The sequence below is a fragment of the Pomacea canaliculata genome, linkage group LG9 (genome assembly GCF_003073045.1).
Source record: "Pomacea canaliculata isolate SZHN2017 linkage group LG9, ASM307304v1, whole genome shotgun sequence".
NCBI lineage: Eukaryota > Metazoa > Mollusca > Gastropoda > Architaenioglossa > Ampullariidae > Pomacea > Pomacea canaliculata.
In genome coordinates, this window is record NC_037598.1 from 7502066 (window position 1) to 7519482 (window position 17417).

The following is a 17417-nucleotide window of genomic DNA, read 5'->3' on the forward strand; positions in this document are numbered from 1 at the left end:
TCCCCCTGCTATTCATCCAGTAAATTTGATTGTCATCTTTGTATCTGTCGCTGTATCTGTATCTATCCATGCTCAGGTGTTCTTGACATCTCAAAGTACACTCTGTAAAGTAAATCAAAACAAGTTTAACCAATTCATGCCTTGCGTTCCATCATTGGAACAAAATAATTTTATCTTTATTTTTTGTTTCGTAAATATCTGTAGGTCACACGCATGAATGTTTTGTACAAATTAAAAAATGTAAACCTCGGGCATAAATGGGCTAAGTACTCTTCCAACAGCCGCCTTCATGTCCTATAATGGGGGCAGTCATCCTTTTCTTTTTAGTCGACATTGCCTTGAAGTCTTTTGCCCTAGAAAACGGCTGGAGACACTTACCTCAGAAGCAGTAACTTGCTAACCCAAGATGTATCTATCGACGATTGTAAAAAGTAAAAGATGGTTATTTCTTATTTCATTGTTGATGGTTGGATGCTTTGCACCATACTGGCTTCTTAGTGATTTCAAATGTGTGTGTGAGAGAGACTTAGGAAAGGGGACAGTCAGTTCAAGACTTAACTAAATATTAAGACTGTTTTCTTGTGGAAAGTTTTAACAAATAATCAAAGATCGAGAGGAAGGAAATCTCACTCGAGTGTCAGGAAAGGGCGAGGACTTCATCTTTAGTGCCATGATGTTGCTGGAATACTGACTGGATGCTGTCTCTGCTAATTGCTGTCATTACAGTCGAGGCCGGCAGTTAGACTCGTTTTACTAAACAAGATTTGACTTCCTGGTGGCTGCACCATGCAGACTGTGTGACGGGCAGACGGTTACAGACGACTGGACAGACGAGCCGCCCTGCATCTCACACACAGACATCGAATAATGGGACTCATTGCTTTCTTAACCTTCACCATTATCTGTGGATGCTTTGTGGACATCGTCTCAGGTAGGACAAGTTTATAATTGTACTTACTGAGCTCATCTTTGTAATTATTTTAATGTAAAAATAAGATAGATGAAGATAGACTGAAACAGACGAACAAAGAAGACGCACAAATAGAGGAGAAATATGCAAATATTGTGACAATTTCATGAATATAGACTATTTCATTAAACCATGCTAAGTACATGCACCCGCTTGTGACATAAGAGTAAAACAGACAAAAGCACAGAACTTGTTGAAGGGAAAACATAACGGTACACAAACAGACGAGCAGACATCGACTTGTAGAACTGAGAGAACAACATCGTTAATAGTAGGAAGGCCCTTATGCTTGTATCAAAACACTTGGAGGGTTGCGAGGGAGAAGTCAGCCATAAGGGAGGTGAGCTTGATGTCATCCCATGTACCTGTGGTAAAGCCGCTCATTTATCTTTTATTTTGTAGCCGCTGTTAACGGTCGTCATAAATAATAACAAGAAACTGTTCATCCTAAAATCTCGCTTTTCAACTGTGTAGTCGTCGTCATGTTGCATTTTACTGAAGCAAGATAACAGTCAAGGATGTAATTGTTCATTAACACACATCCTAAACCAAGTCTACAGGGTGAGAGAGGAAGTTAGAACAGACAGGCGTGTGTTGTATGTAGTCGCAATGGGGCGGTAACTGGGTCCAGTGAACAAGTTGTGGGCTTTCACTGGAGTATGATGGACTTTAGTTCACTTTCCGAAATTGGCTAAAAGAAAGCGAAGTAGCACTTTGGCCTTGCCAGATCGTCGACGTGGTTAGTAAGAGCTGAAGGGTGCGCAGGCAGTTGATCAAGTTTAGCCCGGATGTCAAGAATTGTGTGGAGAAAAAACTCGCTAAAGACCTCGGGCAGCAAAGCAGGTGCAATGGCTGTGGGCAGTTGTGGCCTGTTTGTGCGGCCCAGCAGGTCCTAAATAGGGTCTTACTCGAAGAACAAATACTGATGTGAGCATGAGGGAATTCAGTTTTGTCCGAATTAACAAGGTAGATGACTGAACGAAAGGCAGCGTTTAGCATCTGTTTATGGACAGTCAACCCAGACCTACACCACAACCTCTCAGCTTGTCAACGGTATGTCTCAGCTCTCCGCAGCTAAAGGGGAGGCTGAGGACCACGGTGAGTGTTTGTTGGGATGAACTTGGGTCCTTACATCAGGAGCATGGGCCTCCAGCAAGGAGCGGAGAACAGCCACAAGCAGTCAGCAGATGTTGAGGGGCAGAGGGTCAGTTCGGTTCCCAAGTCATCACAAAAACATAGACATGTCCATGTCACGAAGACGTCTCAGAGTGCGAAACACTGGTGTCAGTACTGGGCGACTGCTTGGTGAACTGGAAGATATCGAGCAGGTCCCTTATCCTTTTGGTATACAAATGGTTATTTTCATCAAAATGGACATTGAAGTCACCTACGACTACAGGTATGCCACTGAGCGTGTTGCTGTGGTCAAGCATAACGTGAAATTCGTAAAGAAACATGTTGTCAGTCAATTTGTGGGGTTGGGTAGTGGTCGATATAAACACACAAGATTAAATTCGTTGTCTGGCAATGAACGTTTTGCATGAACAAAGTAAAATGTAGAAAAGAGAAATTAGTGCTAAGTGACTCGCGAGAGATGTTTTCAATATCACAGCAATCCCTCCTCCGCCACTGGCAAGGGGCAATGACCGTATACTGTACTTACCTGAGGTCACATCAACACAGACACACTCATCACCACGATCTCCGAGTCACATTTTACTCAACAGCATAATACCACTGATGAGCTCCATGATCTCAGTGCTTGCTGGATGGATGAGACAGCCCGGCATTAAAAAGCGCGATGAGGAGGTGTAGCGGGGAGGATGGAGAAGAGCGTTTGCTCTCGTTTAGAGTCGATGAATGCAGAGCTTTGACATTTGAGGTGAGATTATAAGTATATTAGGCGAAGAAGAAGACAACATGGAGGTGTGTGCCGATGATACACAGTCTCCGTGGGACTGTGCAGCCAGACCGCCATCATTAGCAGGAAGACGATGTCGAAGTCGCGGTCTGTGATGTCGGTCTCTGTGGATTCCTTTCACAGCTCGTTGCTGCAGTGAACATGACTGACGGCGATAGTGGATGTAAATGAATGTTGAGGCGCACTCGAGTTGATCGCATTTGTGTCCGGTCCACGTGCTCCACTGTCATAATGTACAAGTCAGTCAAACAAGATGGCAGATAGTAAGCGGCTGCAGCTCTCCACAGAAAGAGGAGAAAACATCGGCGATGTAGGGTCAAGGTCGATTGGAAAACGTAACGGGGTGTAGATAATTTCACTCGTTCTTTTAATAGTTTTCATGTTTCACCATGCATCTATTTAATATACGAAAATTTTATGCAGCGAATCCTGAACATATTGGTACAAGTCTCACTACAACACATTTCTTGTTTAAAGTACAAAAGTTCTTTTGTGTTTTCTGCCCACTGACCAGGGGACGACTGTTCGTGTGATGGTACTGGCGGATGTAACACAACAAACAAATGTTGGCCGGAATCTGGTAATTGCATGATGGGTATGTATATAACATTTTAAAAATTACTGTAATTAACAAAAACCGAAATTGAATCTTTAGAAACCCGACCACATCACGTACTGAACAGCCATCATAAACTATTTCAGTCTCATTTTCCATCCAAGTAAACAGGTAGTCTGCACTATAATTTATTGTAACATAGATTGATTTAATTGTACTATATACCATTTTGTTGTAACCATTGTACTTGCTAACTGAATTTAGTACAAAGAATTTAATAAAAATCAAAAACCAATTTTAACCATGCGCTAATATTTCTTCTCGTATTTCCAACCTTCAGAAGTTTGAAACTGATATTAAGTTAAATGGTATTCAGCGGATAACATTTTTATAAACTGATATTAATTCATACCAGTGACTGGAAGCTGAACACATTTGCTTGAATGCTTTAGGAGTAGATGACACTTGGTAGAGGAAGTAGGAGGACAAAGCCAGCAAGCAACTAAGGGCGAGAGGGTGATGAGTGAGGATATGAAAGTAAAAACACAATCCACACCTAGAGTTCACTTTAAACTGTTTCTAGTGAACTAGTCTCACAGCCTGTAGTATCTCGGTATACACTTCTATTTAAAACACTATTTGTGCAGAAAATGTTGCTCTCGGCAAACGGGCAGAAATGAGTTCTACCTACAGAAGTGGAAACACGGAGTCCGGCCCAGCTTGTCTCGCCGTCAATGGAGACAGAAGTCACGTGCTTGTCTTGAAGACTGGACAGTCCACAGACAGACTCAACTGTATTCACACTGACTATAGAGTAACTTACGCCAGGTGGTCAGTGGATCTTGGAGCTGAGTACACTGTCACAGGTGTCACTATATACAACAGAGATATACGTGAGTATACAGAATAGTATACAGTATAGTCTATTTACAATAGGAATATAGAATAGTCTCACTATTTACCATAGGAATATATAGTATAGTATTACTATTTACAACAGGAATGAACGTGAGTATTCACAATAGTATATATAGTATTGTCACAGAGGGTAGATATAGAAAGGCTACACTCCTTCTTTGTACTTACTTGTTAAGAAAAGTAGTGACGCATTTGCGTTCCTTCGAAACGTGATGCTACCAGAATGCAGCCTCTCTATATCTATATCTACCCTCTGGTATAGTCTCACTATTTACAACTGGAATTATAATGGGTATACGTGATACTAGATAAAACTCGCAATAACTATTGATGATAAGTTTTGAAGCAATGACTAGCATCAAAACGACTACAGGTTCCTTGTACTACCATTTCTTCAGATCTTGATAGTTTGAGGAACGCCGCACTGACTGTAGATGACCAACTTTGCGAGATCGTCACAGACAGTAACAACTGGCTGGTACTGAACGTCACTTGCCGACAACCAGTGAGAGGACAGAACGTCACGTTACGCACAACAACAACAAGCGAAAAACGTTTTTTCAACTTCTGTGAACTTGAAGTGTGGGGTGAGATTTATTTCAATGTTTCAATAATTTACCGACTGCTGTCATCAAGTACATACATTCATTCACTTCATTCACTGCATGACCGGTACTCCATGACCAGCGATGATGGCGACACACGGCGGCTGAGAAAAGTCAAGACTTGTATTGTCTGAGTGACAGTGTCAGACTGTGTCAGTGTGTCTTGTGTACTACACACAGTGTGTCAGTGCCTGTGTCAGACTGTGTTGTGTCTCATGTCCTGTGTACTACACACAGTGTGTCAGTGCCTGTGTCAGACTGTGTTGTGTCTCATGTCCTGTGTACTACACACAGTGTGTCAGTGCCTGTGTCAGTCTGTGTTGTGTCTCATGTCCTGTGTACTACACACAGTGTGCAGTGCCGGCCGTTACGGTGCAACGTGTGGTCAGCAGTGCAGCAGTCGCTGTAGTAACGGAGCTTGTGACAACTACAATGGCACCTGTCTACAGGGTTAGTGATTCACAGTATTCACATAATGATTAGAAAAGTAGGACATTTTTATTTGTAAATATAACTTTGGTATCCCGATAATAATACGAAGGAAGCTTTATAAATGGTCAACATTGTACAATATATTCAGGATATTTAGGAACCATTACCACTATATACACGGGAGGAGGTATTTGCTTGTTTGTCAACAAAAGGTGCTGTTCTTCTTTTGTGTCTTCTTTTTCTCATTTCTAATATCTTTCATGTTGACATCTTTTAACGCTGCACCTTGCAACGAACTTTTACTTGTAGCTAGAGCACCTTCCCATGTTCAAATTAATGAAGTTGATCATTTTCATTCTAATTCTGATTGTCATTGTTACATAATGTTTTCTCAAGATATTTTTAAATGGATATTTGTTATAGTAGATGAGCGTAGATGTTTTAGATTTTTATCTACTCAAACCTTCCGATACCTTTAGCACTTTATAATATTCCATTTTATATACTAATTTGTAAACAGATTTTACTTGTTTACACTTGCAGTTCATCTTTCATCGTTTTAAAGAAAATTTAAGAATGCTTTATTTTCCCTTGTTTGAAACTTTTAGGTTGTCAAAAAGGATTTTACGGGGATTTCTGCGACCAAACGTGTGTCCACTGCAAGAACAACATCACGTGCGACCAAAAATCTGTGAACTGTGTGTCAGGGTGTGAAGTCGGGTGGCAGCCACCATTGTGCACAGAGCGTGAGTTGAAATCATGGGAATTACACTAAAATATCTGTCATTTCTCTCCCTGCTGTCTTTGTGAATATTATGTACGCAGAGCACTTCAAACAAATTTTCATTGAGAAATTTTAATTTTTTGATTGATTGACTGATTGATTGACTCATTGACTGATTGATCAGTCGACTTATTTATTCGTGAGTTAATTTTAGTGTTATCTGGGTATTTTATTATTTTGTAGCCTCTTACTTTAACATGACTGACATATTTTGTTCTCGTGTTAATGCTCATCCTACATCCCTCTTTGTACTTTGTAATAAATAGTTTGAGTATGGCAGTTTATATTACGATGTATACTTTTGAAGCCTTGCTCCCTTGCCTTCTGTCAGCTTGCTCTCCTGGGTCCTATGGAGAAAACTGTCTCCAGAAATGTGGTGAGTGTAAAGGCGGTAACACCAAGTGCGACATTTACACGGGTGAGTGTGAGTCCGGCTGTCAGCCCGGGTATCAGTCGACTTACTGTAACCAGAGTAAGTACACAAACAGCAGTTTGGTGAGTGAGTGCATTTATTTTTGTCAACTGAATAATTTTCGTGCTACTTATTTAATAAATCCCCAATATGTTGCTGTACCTGATGCTGATGACCATCTCATCAAAACATCAAACGGATTTGGTGACAGAAGTGTCTATCGTTCACAAAGGGGCCTGATTCAAAGAAACTGTCATGTAGGAAGGAAACATGATTACTATTATTTTATTTTAAAACATTCAATTATTCACCGTAACATATACAGTTTAAGCTTTGCTAAGCTCTTAATACTTGTACACTAAACAACGAGTAAGAACGACTTCATTTACTCGATTTCGTACCTTCATGACAACTGCTTTACTCATTTTATCATCTTTAGGCCACTTGTGTAATATTTCTACCTGTCAGTAGCCCAGTCTTGTCTTCATTGCAACAAAGCTACACTAATTGTGTAGTAATAGTTTTGTTTATAATAATCAATTCAGTTTGATATGTAAACAGTGAGTGTAACGTTTGTGTATCTGTGATTTTCTGTTCAACTACGACAGTCATACTAAGTATCTTTGAATATTTGTATTTAAGGCTGTTCTAGAGGTTTCTATGGCGATGGTTGTACCAACAAATGCGGGAAATGCACGAAGCCGCCATGTCATCACGTGACCGGTGTTTGTACTGGGGGATGTGACAAGGGCTATCAGGGACAACTTTGTAATGAAGGTAAGTACTGTAGACATGCTACACCTGCATACAGACTGTCAGGTGGACAGGAGGACATAAAGACTGTGTCATTGTACACAGATTCATTAATGTTTTGTCCTAATTATCTCGAACTGTTTCTACTGTCTGTGTAGTTCGTAGAAACTTTGAATATGAAATATTTGTAAATCAGACTGCATCAACCTTTGTTGCTACAGTAACATTTAGAGTTGAGTGTTACAAAAATCACTGATCTTCTTGCTACACACCTTGACAGTCTTCAGAAGATAACAGTGAAAATCTCATAAAAGTCTTCATCCGTATTTATTTAGTTAGCAATATGTGTACACCTTAGGTTACACTAGTATTACAGTATTATGTACTAAAGATGTCCACCTTTGACAATCAGCTCCTTGTATTCTGTGTTCAGTCTGTTCTCCTGGATCCTATGGAGCCAACTGTAAGCAGTCCTGTGGTCAGTGTAAGGGAGGCAACACTGAGTGTAACACAACCTCAGGGGTGTGTGAGTCCGGGTGTCAGCCTGGATATGTAGCTCCTTACTGTGACCAGAGTAAGTACAGCATGACAGGGCAGTAAGTAGATGATCAGCCAATACCTGAATATTACAGATCACGGGAAGATGTCACTCCAGTCCCTCTACATTCATTGCCTCTACTCCTGTGACTTTCCTCAGTAATCACTCGTACATCATGAATCAGAATCTGTCTTTGCAAAAGCAGAAAAAAGAATTAAAATATGCGTACACTATCTTCTCTACAAGCTAATTACTGAAATTTTCAACATACAGAAATTTATATTCGATGGTACTTTGTAAGCTGATATTTGTTCATTTATTTATTTCCGTTTTAAAAACTGTTTCATTTACACCATAAGTGTTTCTCTACTCTTCTTTAAATCTTCTGCTAGTGTCAGGCTTGTGATGCTGAAGCTATTCCTACCTTACAAAGAGAGTTGCTGTGATGTGAAGTTTCGTTGATGGTCAGCTTGTTATCTTGAGGTGATTGATTAATTTCTCGTACCGAGACTTTATGAACAAAGTGGTCCAGTGTGTCTTAGCAGTAAACTGTTTCTGTTGGTGGTTTACTGCCAGGTGAGCAGGGCGATCTTGTTGGTTCGAGAGAGAGACCTTTGAGGTCAGATGCTTCAAAACAGTGTCATAACTGTTAAAAAATTCTAAAATTATAATAATTGCAAAAACTCAGACTTTCCCTACCCACCATTTAACTATCAGAGCAATGTTTCATTAACCTGTATTCTGTGTTTGAGCCTGCGATAGAGGATTTCATGGCGATAACTGTAGCCACAAGTGCGGCAACTGTAGACAGGGAGATAACTGTGACCCTGTCACTGGTGTTTGTCTGGGTGGATGTGATGCAGGGTATACGCCCCCGCTTTGTAATAAAAGTAAGAATACTAGACAACCCATGCTTATCAACGTATGTACTAAACATTTGGATGTTTGATGAATGTATATGTGTGTATATTTATTTACCTATATGCTCACAACTGAAAACGTGTATGTCACTTGGTGTTACCCGCATTATCATGTTGACTGGGTACCTGACTGCCAGGGTAAGAAAATGTAAAACAAGACGAAAAGGAGATGGGCTCATTACTTGACCTTCTCCTTCTTTTAGACTGCGATGGTGGTTACCATGGCGACAACTGTGCGCAAACGTGCGGCTACTGCGCAGTGGAGACTAGGTGTCATCACGAGACGGGTGTGTGTAGCTCCGGGTGTCAAAGTGGGTATCACGGAGAATTATGCAAGCAAGGTAAACATTGCAAACAAAGCAAGAATACTTGCTTAATTTTCTTCTACCTATCTTTTTACACACACATGCATCTTGATTTTGTAGTCGTTGCATTCTTCCTTATAACTACTTTGCCAAAACAAAACAAAAATTATTATAACTCTATGAATGCCTGAAGCACTTGAAAAAAATCTATCTAGCTTCATCCAAGGTGAGGTTTCATAAAATTGCATTAATACTTTTAGTCTTCCAACGCCAGAACACCGTGCATCTGTTGTACAGTATCTATACCGTATGTATAGAAGGAATGCACAGGACATCAGCAGCTCGTCATTTTCAACACATGCTCACATCTCACATTTTTAATATTTTTTCAGTATACAACTCTTGATCATCTATTTTTTTTCTTATTCCCTGTTCCCATCCCTTCATTTTGTTATGTCTTCAAGTGTGAATTAAAGTTAGACGTGTTTGTTTAGCTATTTTGTCTATTAGTTAGTCCACTGGTGTCAGTCTACACCTCGCCTTTCCCTCCACACACCCTCTCCACACTCACACAGACCTGGCCGGCTGTCTGTCCGGATATGCAGCTCCTTACTGTCATCTGAGTAAGAACAGCTCGAGCAGCTTTGGTTTTAAAGCTGCCTGGCAAGCGTTTGGTCGACATCTGAATATTTTTGTTGAAATAAATCTCAAATGACATGAAAATGTGGTTATAATCCCTCTATATTTGTATCTGGTGACTATGTCTCGCTTGCATACACTCGTGTATATATATACATGTATATAGAAAGGGAGAGAGCAATGATTGAGAATGAGGTGTTCATTTCTTGGCTAAGAAATGTACAAAATAACCGTCGTTGTATCAACTAATTATTTACCATATTTATCAGTATACTGTCACAAACATTTTCTGGTACCCTGTACCATCTAGCTTGTGTTATATTTATTTTACTTCTTCTTCCCACACACTCATAAAACAGATTTACACAGTTTATCCCATGTTTTTCTTTAAAACTTATGATAATGTTGCTTACAGAAAATATTCTGCCCACGTGATAAAATAAACTGTCATAATCTCCAACTTGCACAGTCCATCTATTTCGTTCCTATTCCTCTACTACTTTCTCCGATCTTTTCGTTCAGTTGTTTACATACTCTCGTCATCGCTGGAGCAAAGATTAATCAAGTTTTTTTATCATCGAAACTTTGCACCAGTCGAGCGTTCGACGACAACTTCTACCGCTGTGTCGCGGCAAACGTTGCTGGACTCGTCCGCCGTGTCGTCGATAAGGTCACACGTTCTCGCGTGCTCCTCGTTTCATTTTCTCGCGTACACTTCGTTGATGTTTATACTGGTGTCATCTGTTTGCTGCCGCTAGTGCTTTATGTATAGTTAACTATTGGTTAGTAGTCCTTCGTGCCTTTAATCAAGCTTATCGTCATGTATAGCTGCACGCTCGCACACATACACATATATATTGATATACACATATTAGCCTACGCACTCATAGGCACATCTATGACAAAATTATACACGCATATATTCACACATAAATACACAAATACATATGTGAATACACGCATGCATACATTCATTTATACATCAACAAAGTCAATCTCACATTTGGAGAGAACATGTGTGTGTGTGTTTGTGCGGGTTTCTTGTGTGTCAATTTATTTATTTGATTTATTTCAGGACAAGGGTCAGGGTTATGGGAGATAGCTAGACAGGGACTATAAATCAAGAATCTTAAAAAGGTTTATATTTATATATATATTTAAAATAAGCATGCCTTAAAGAAGAAACACCTCCATCACACGTTTTGTTCGATAAGCGGCTGACTTTTTTGGCAGGTTGTAAGTTTTATTGGAAAACAACATACAACTGGTATTACCATAGTTTATTTGCATGCCTATCCCATTCAAGTCTTTAATCACTCTCAAATTTCAGAAGTGGTAAGTATTTAATGTACTGAAGTTCATCCACATCAGTCGCAAGAATAAGAGTAAATAAAGTGACCGAATAGTTATAATCAATTCAATGTTTGTGTAGAGAACCTTTCCGGGATCTCTATTTCTAACATTGATTGAACTGATACTCTGTGGATGCTGTGTAGGCAAAAACCAGTAACCAAGATATTGCGCTAGGTGTTGGTGTTGGTGTTGCGGTCAGTTCACTTCTTCATGTATTACAAATATTGTTAGCTGAGTGTTTTGAGTTAACCATGCAGCTACAAGCGCCTGTGTTGTGTCTACACATCGGCCCAGTAGTTTTTGTCTGGACGGTAATCATTTTTATTCCTTCTGGGCTGGATTTCATGTCAAATTCTTAAGTCCCAATAAAACCCACAAGGCCTGTTAGCTAATCTCGCTTATTTTATGCTCACTCCTCCACCCGACAATAGCTAACTGGTGATGTAAATTAAGAAACGAGACCTACACACTTGGATTTAGGGAATTTCTATTAGTGTTTATGACCAGAAGACGTTTACCTGCTTTCTGGAATAAAATAACAAAAAAGTATGTGTTCTTAAAAAAATGTTCAGACTTCTGTTTATAGTAATGGAGCCGACATCATCAAAATGCCAGAAACCAGCAAACTGGTCCAGCAGGTAAGTATGGACGTTATTAGATTAGGTTTGCTGTTGTTGCTGTTATTATTGTTGTTATTATTTATCTGAATCAGACATAAGTTTTTGAACTTCGGTAATTGTGAATCAGGGATTTTAAATGTTTTTACTGATTTTCTTTTAATCTAAATTTAATCTAAATTTAATTGTAAAACCTATTATTTTCTTACCAATTATTTGTATTTTTTCCTGTGTTATATATGATAATGTTAGTATTTTAGAGTTGTCAATTGGCCTCGCAAATGGAGTCGCGAGCTATGAAAATAGTCAACAAAGATCACCATCAGTCAAAAGGTGTCTGCAGTCTGTGGTGTGGAAGCCAGGACTGCACAAAATGTAAGAGAAAAACAAGGTGCTCTGAAGTCCGGGAAACAGCTCCGAAGGGACATACGAAGAGCGACCGGTGGCAGTGTTGTTATAGATGGGAAGTATTATTCCTTTATCTTTGACATTATGGGGGAGGACTTTGCCTTTGTTTTAAAACAGTACTGCATAGACATTAATTTTTTTTATTTTTAGTTGAAAAAAGGATGGGTTTTGAGATACCTCTAGTGAGCAGCTGCCCAGGTATGGTTTAATTAATAAACATTAACAAACATGACTGAGCGATGAGGGTATTGCAAATTGTGTAGGGACAATGACAGAATATTTCATGTACTTGTAAAGCATTTCCAGTAAACTAGCTGGTTTGCCATTATGTAGCCAGGTTGTGGCTTGGCTTAGAACTTCAAGTCGTAAATATCATTTGCCTTTTTATAAGATAATGAACTCACTTTGATATCAACAGATTTTTTTTTACCTGAACAAATACTTCCACCCCACAGGTGTCTTTGAATTAAAAGGTTCATGGTGTAGTTCTTATAGATCCCTTATATTACCAGGTATCTTCTTGCCAGACTTCAAAGGATCCAGAATAACTGTTCGCCTGATCTGCAGACCATCCAGGTGTGAACATATATCACCTGTCATTAGCTCTGTTTACCGGCTGCCAGTGGACACCAGGCTTCTGCAAGTCCCACTAAGACAAAGACTAATGGACAGAGGTCTTTCTCCTACCAAGCCTCATCAACTTGGAACGAATTATCGGTCAACCTTCCACACTGATTCTGTTACCACCTTCAAATCCAAACTTAAGACATCTTTTCTGAACTACGACTTCACTGTCTTGACCACGAGTGTGTATAGCGTGTCTGTATTTTACTTTGTGGATGAATAAGTGTATATTATAGATGTGCGGTAGTCTGTTAAACTGTTGTCGATGATTTAGTCTTTGTATGATTTATGTAAAGTGCTGAGCAAATCTTTGGAAAGTTGCTATATGAATCCTCGTTATTATTGTTTTATTTTACTTTAGTGTTGTGTAGTTTTCTTGTCATGTAGATATCTCTTCTTGGTTGATTGATATTTTGTCACCTCATTTTCCTGTAGAATTTAAAGTGTAAATAGAGGCACAAAATGTAACTTGAAAATGTTTTAAAGGCATTTTAAGGAGAAGATTAAGTCACCATCATTCAAAAGTGCTGTGGAAGTTTTGTTTAGGGTAGGAAAGCATGTCAACTCTGTTTCTACACCTTTGTCTACACTGTCAACTGATGCTGCATGCACCAGCCTCAGATCATCACCAGAGGATTTGTACTTTCTGTCAATGTTTTTGGTCTCTTCGTTTTGGAGAGAGAGGAAGATGACTAGGTATAATGCTATATGAAAACTAGTCATACTACCAAAAATGAAAAAAGGATTTATCAATCTCTGGAATTATCTGAGAGTAAATTTAATGTCTAAATGTCAGTAAATCCAGTAAATTCAGGCTAGATATCTGTTATAGATATGTATAAATATATATCAAAGTATTTTATGTATCCCAGGTAAAGATAGCAGAGATAAAAAGATGGTGGGACACGTTTTTGATTACCTGTTTAGATGAGATGTAAATGCTTAGTATACTGTTAAACATGGCCTGCAAGAAGTGTCACTATGTAACTAAGCAGTCTTTTTTTAAAAGCAAAGCAATTCTGAGCTGTTTTATAAGTCACTCATCAAATGTCTTTTCTTCCTTTGTGTGCTAGTTCTGTAATATATATATCCATGATACAGATAGTTGAAGAAGTCCTGTTAATATACTGAGAAAACAGAATTTATGTACAGGAAAACATTATGCTATGCCTAATACTGTATGCAGAAATAACAGGCACTTTTAATAGTTTTTACCCTCTCTAGTCCTGTGTGATAGATCTTAAAAATGATGTATTATCTAAGAATGCATCTTTTTTTTTTTGTAGTCCACCACTTGTATTGCCCATATATTATAGCTTGTACTTTTAGGGGGGAAGCTGAACACACATCGAGAGCTACAACTGCATGAGGAATTAATAAAGTTGGCCATTTCATTTTCATTGTATTTTCTGGCTGTTCCTTAACTGAGAATGTCTAATGCTATGACATACTACTTTACTTTTCTGCAGAAGTTTGCTTCAGAATGAATGGAAAACTAAGACGCTTGTTCACATGAGCCGCACTTGTAAAATACTGTTCAAGAACTAAAAAAAATTGAATAGACAAGTGACAGCACTAAGAAAATGTCTTGATGATGACCACCTTCTTGACAAACACTTGCAGAGGCCACTGCATGCACTACTATAGGGACACCTATATCAAAAAATCTTTATCTGGATTCATTGCTTGTGTGCACACATAATCTTGCATACACCTAACACTACCAATTTGCCACCATTGATTGCATACACAGACCACCCAACACAAACACATGCATGCACGGAGACAAACAGCACATATTATGCTGACAGAGATGCGCTTAAGATTAGTAATCACCTGTTTTAGCGGAGATGAGAGAGGTAATTAACAATTAATTCACCATAATAAAACATTTACAAGAAACATTACATTCCTCAGAAAACGTTACCAAATTTTCTCCCTGCAATCTGGTCTCCTTCAACACATACTTTGTTGCTAAAAAGTTTTCTTTAAAATGATTTCTTAATAGAAACCTCATATACTTTTCTTTAGAAAAACTGCATCTTTCAGTTATTATACTAAAGAAACATTAGCTACTTTCTAAAGCAGGAGTGGGCAAAGTTTTCTTTTTTGAGGGCCAGTCTCAATATTCTAAGCTATGCGGAGGGCCGGTAAAATACTGAAATATAAACAGCCCAGCTGACTACACAACAAACCTGGTTATAATGGAATGGAATGGAATGAATTTTGAAAAAAAAAGATAACAAGTGCACTTTACACAAAACGTCCACGGGGCGTACTTAGCCTCTCCCCTGTTCTAAACATATTATGAATGAACATAGCAGTGCTGTATTGGTCAAGTAGTTTAGCCACATTGCACGAGGTTCCTCCCACAGTCCACGTGTACACACAAGGAACTGAACTGAGATCAAAATGGCGTCGTCAAGGAAAAGACTGAATCTCTAGAACTTAAACAAAATGTCACGATCTAGAAGCACTGTACAGCACATCACTAGCATCAAACGATGTAGTCGAGAATTAAAATGAGCTCAGAAAAAAGGGAAATCAAAAACATCTGAAAAGCTACTTCCAGCAAACAGGTCAGGGTAAGGGACATCACTCTCCTAAAGTAACCTGCTCTGTTGTAAAGTGCTGTAGCCGGGTTTATTTAGAGTTAGGCGTTGTTGTGGTTTGTTTTAGTAGGATTTGGCTTTCAGGCTAATCACTGAAGTTGAAATAAATGTCGGAATCTCCTGACATTATCCATGAATACTCCATCCATACATCAAGCCACATGAATCACGAGATGAGGCCTCAAGCTGATCAACACTCGTTCTCTCATCGAGAGAGGGGGCGGTGGGTGGAGAGTGTGGGAGCAGACAGGACGACAGACAAGGCCACTCACAGAATAATAGTAAATGGAAAATATAGATAACGCATTGACTTATAAGCATGCCCTTAGCGCTTAAAAACAAGAACGATACATCCGAGGGACAGAAGAACAAGCCAACCACACATAAGGGATTGAAGATTAAACGACAGTGCTGATGATGAATAAAAGACAAAATTTAATACAATAAAACCTAAGGAGGATGTAAGTAACAAGTAACAGAAGAAGTCGCTGGTAAATCCAGCCTCACAGTCACGACCCAAGCTTCGCGGATTTCCTTCGTCCTCGCCGGACACGTGACGAGAGTTTGATGTGCACGTGCAGGATGATTGTCACTGGCTCGATGGCTGCATTAGGGTGTGTGTGTGTATATGAGTTATTGGGGGGAGATAATAATGAGAAGGAAAAGATTTGGTTTTCTAATACGTCTACAGTTGTATGAACTTCTAATAGAGCATTGATGTACGAGTGATCCATTATTCGGGTATTATTGCAATCAACACCAGTAACCTAGGCAACACATGTACAAAGATGCATAGACAGAGCTTTATAATGGGGTTAATAGCATCACCGTTAACAGTGACTAAATCTATATCGCAGACAACAACTTCATAGTAATAACAGGGAAATAACACAATTTCAAACGAAAATTGAAAGGAAAGATTCCATTCAATTAGTAACAATAACAGTGGTAATGATCCGCATGATGCATTTTGCTGATCTATCTTCATCCTGCCTGTTAGTGTGAGGTGTGGCTTCCTGGTGTCAGATAAGTTGTTGTCCAGCACTTCAAGTGCCATGATGTTGCTGGAATACTGACTGGATGCTGTCTCTGCTAATTGCTGTCATTACACTCAAGGCCGGCAGTTAGACTCGTTTTACTAAACAAGATTTGACTTCCTGGTGGCTGCACCATGCAGACTGTGTGACGGGCAGACGGTTACTGACGACTGGACAGACGAGCCGCCCTGCATCTCATACACAGACATCGAATAATGGGACTAATTGCTTTCTTAACCTTCACCATTATCTGTGGATGCTTTGGGGACATCGTCTCAGGTAAGACAAGTTTATAATTGTACTTACTGAGCTCACCTTTCTAATTATTTTAATTTAAAAATAGGATAGATGAAGATAGATTGAACAGACGAACAAAGAAGACGCACAAATAGAGGATAAATATGCAAATATTGTGACAATTTCATGAATCTAGGCTATTTCATTAAACCATGCTAAGTACATGCACACTTGTGACATGAGAGTAAAACAGACAAAAGCACAGAACGAGTTGAAGGGAAACATAACGGTATACAAACAGACGAGCAGACATCGACTTGTACAACTGAGAGAACAACATCGTTAATAGTAGGAAGGCTCGTGTGCTTGTATCAAAACACTTGGAGGGTTGGGAGGGAGAAGTCAGCCATAATGGAGGTGAGTCTGTTAACTGTTAACGGCTGTCATAAATAATAACAACAAACTGTTCATCCTAAAATTTCGCTTTTAGCTAAACTGTGTAGTTGTCATCATGATTCATTCTACTGAAGCAGGATAACAGACAAGGAAGTGATTATTCATTAACACATCCTAAACCAGTTTTACATGGAGAGAGAGGAAGTTAGAACACAGACAGTCGTATGTTGTCTGTAGTCGCAATGTACAGTATGGACAGAGTATGGCGAATGGAGCTGATATTTTGGAGCTCATAGTGTACAGCACGACAGATGTGAGAAACATGTTCATCAAGAGACATGTCCACAGACATTATGTAAACTAAGTCACGTGCTGAAGTC

General features: G+C 39.2%; 1 protein-coding gene across 3 annotated transcripts in view; it reads left to right on the top strand.

Moving 5' to 3' along the window:
* The first annotated feature begins 707 nt into the window (after nt 1–707).
* The window catches only part of LOC112572437 (multiple epidermal growth factor-like domains protein 6), a 62820-nt gene continuing 46110 nt past the window's right edge, over nt 708–17417 (top strand). For 2 of the 3 annotated variants that reach the window (XM_025252115.1, XM_025252116.1), the window contains exons 1-8: nt 708–931; nt 3406–3486; nt 4095–4340; nt 4764–4952; nt 5322–5420; nt 6011–6148; nt 6518–6658; nt 7241–7375. In XM_025252115.1, coding sequence (XP_025107900.1) covers nt 868–931; nt 3406–3486; nt 4095–4340; nt 4764–4952; nt 5322–5420; nt 6011–6148; nt 6518–6658; nt 7241–7375 — 1093 coding nt within the window. In that variant the 5' untranslated portion in view covers nt 708–867. Of the gene's footprint in view, nt 932–3405; nt 3487–4094; nt 4341–4763; nt 4953–5321; nt 5421–6010; nt 6149–6517; nt 6659–7240; nt 7376–17417 lie in introns of those variants that run through there. The other variant, XM_025252117.1, reaches the window with a different exon arrangement.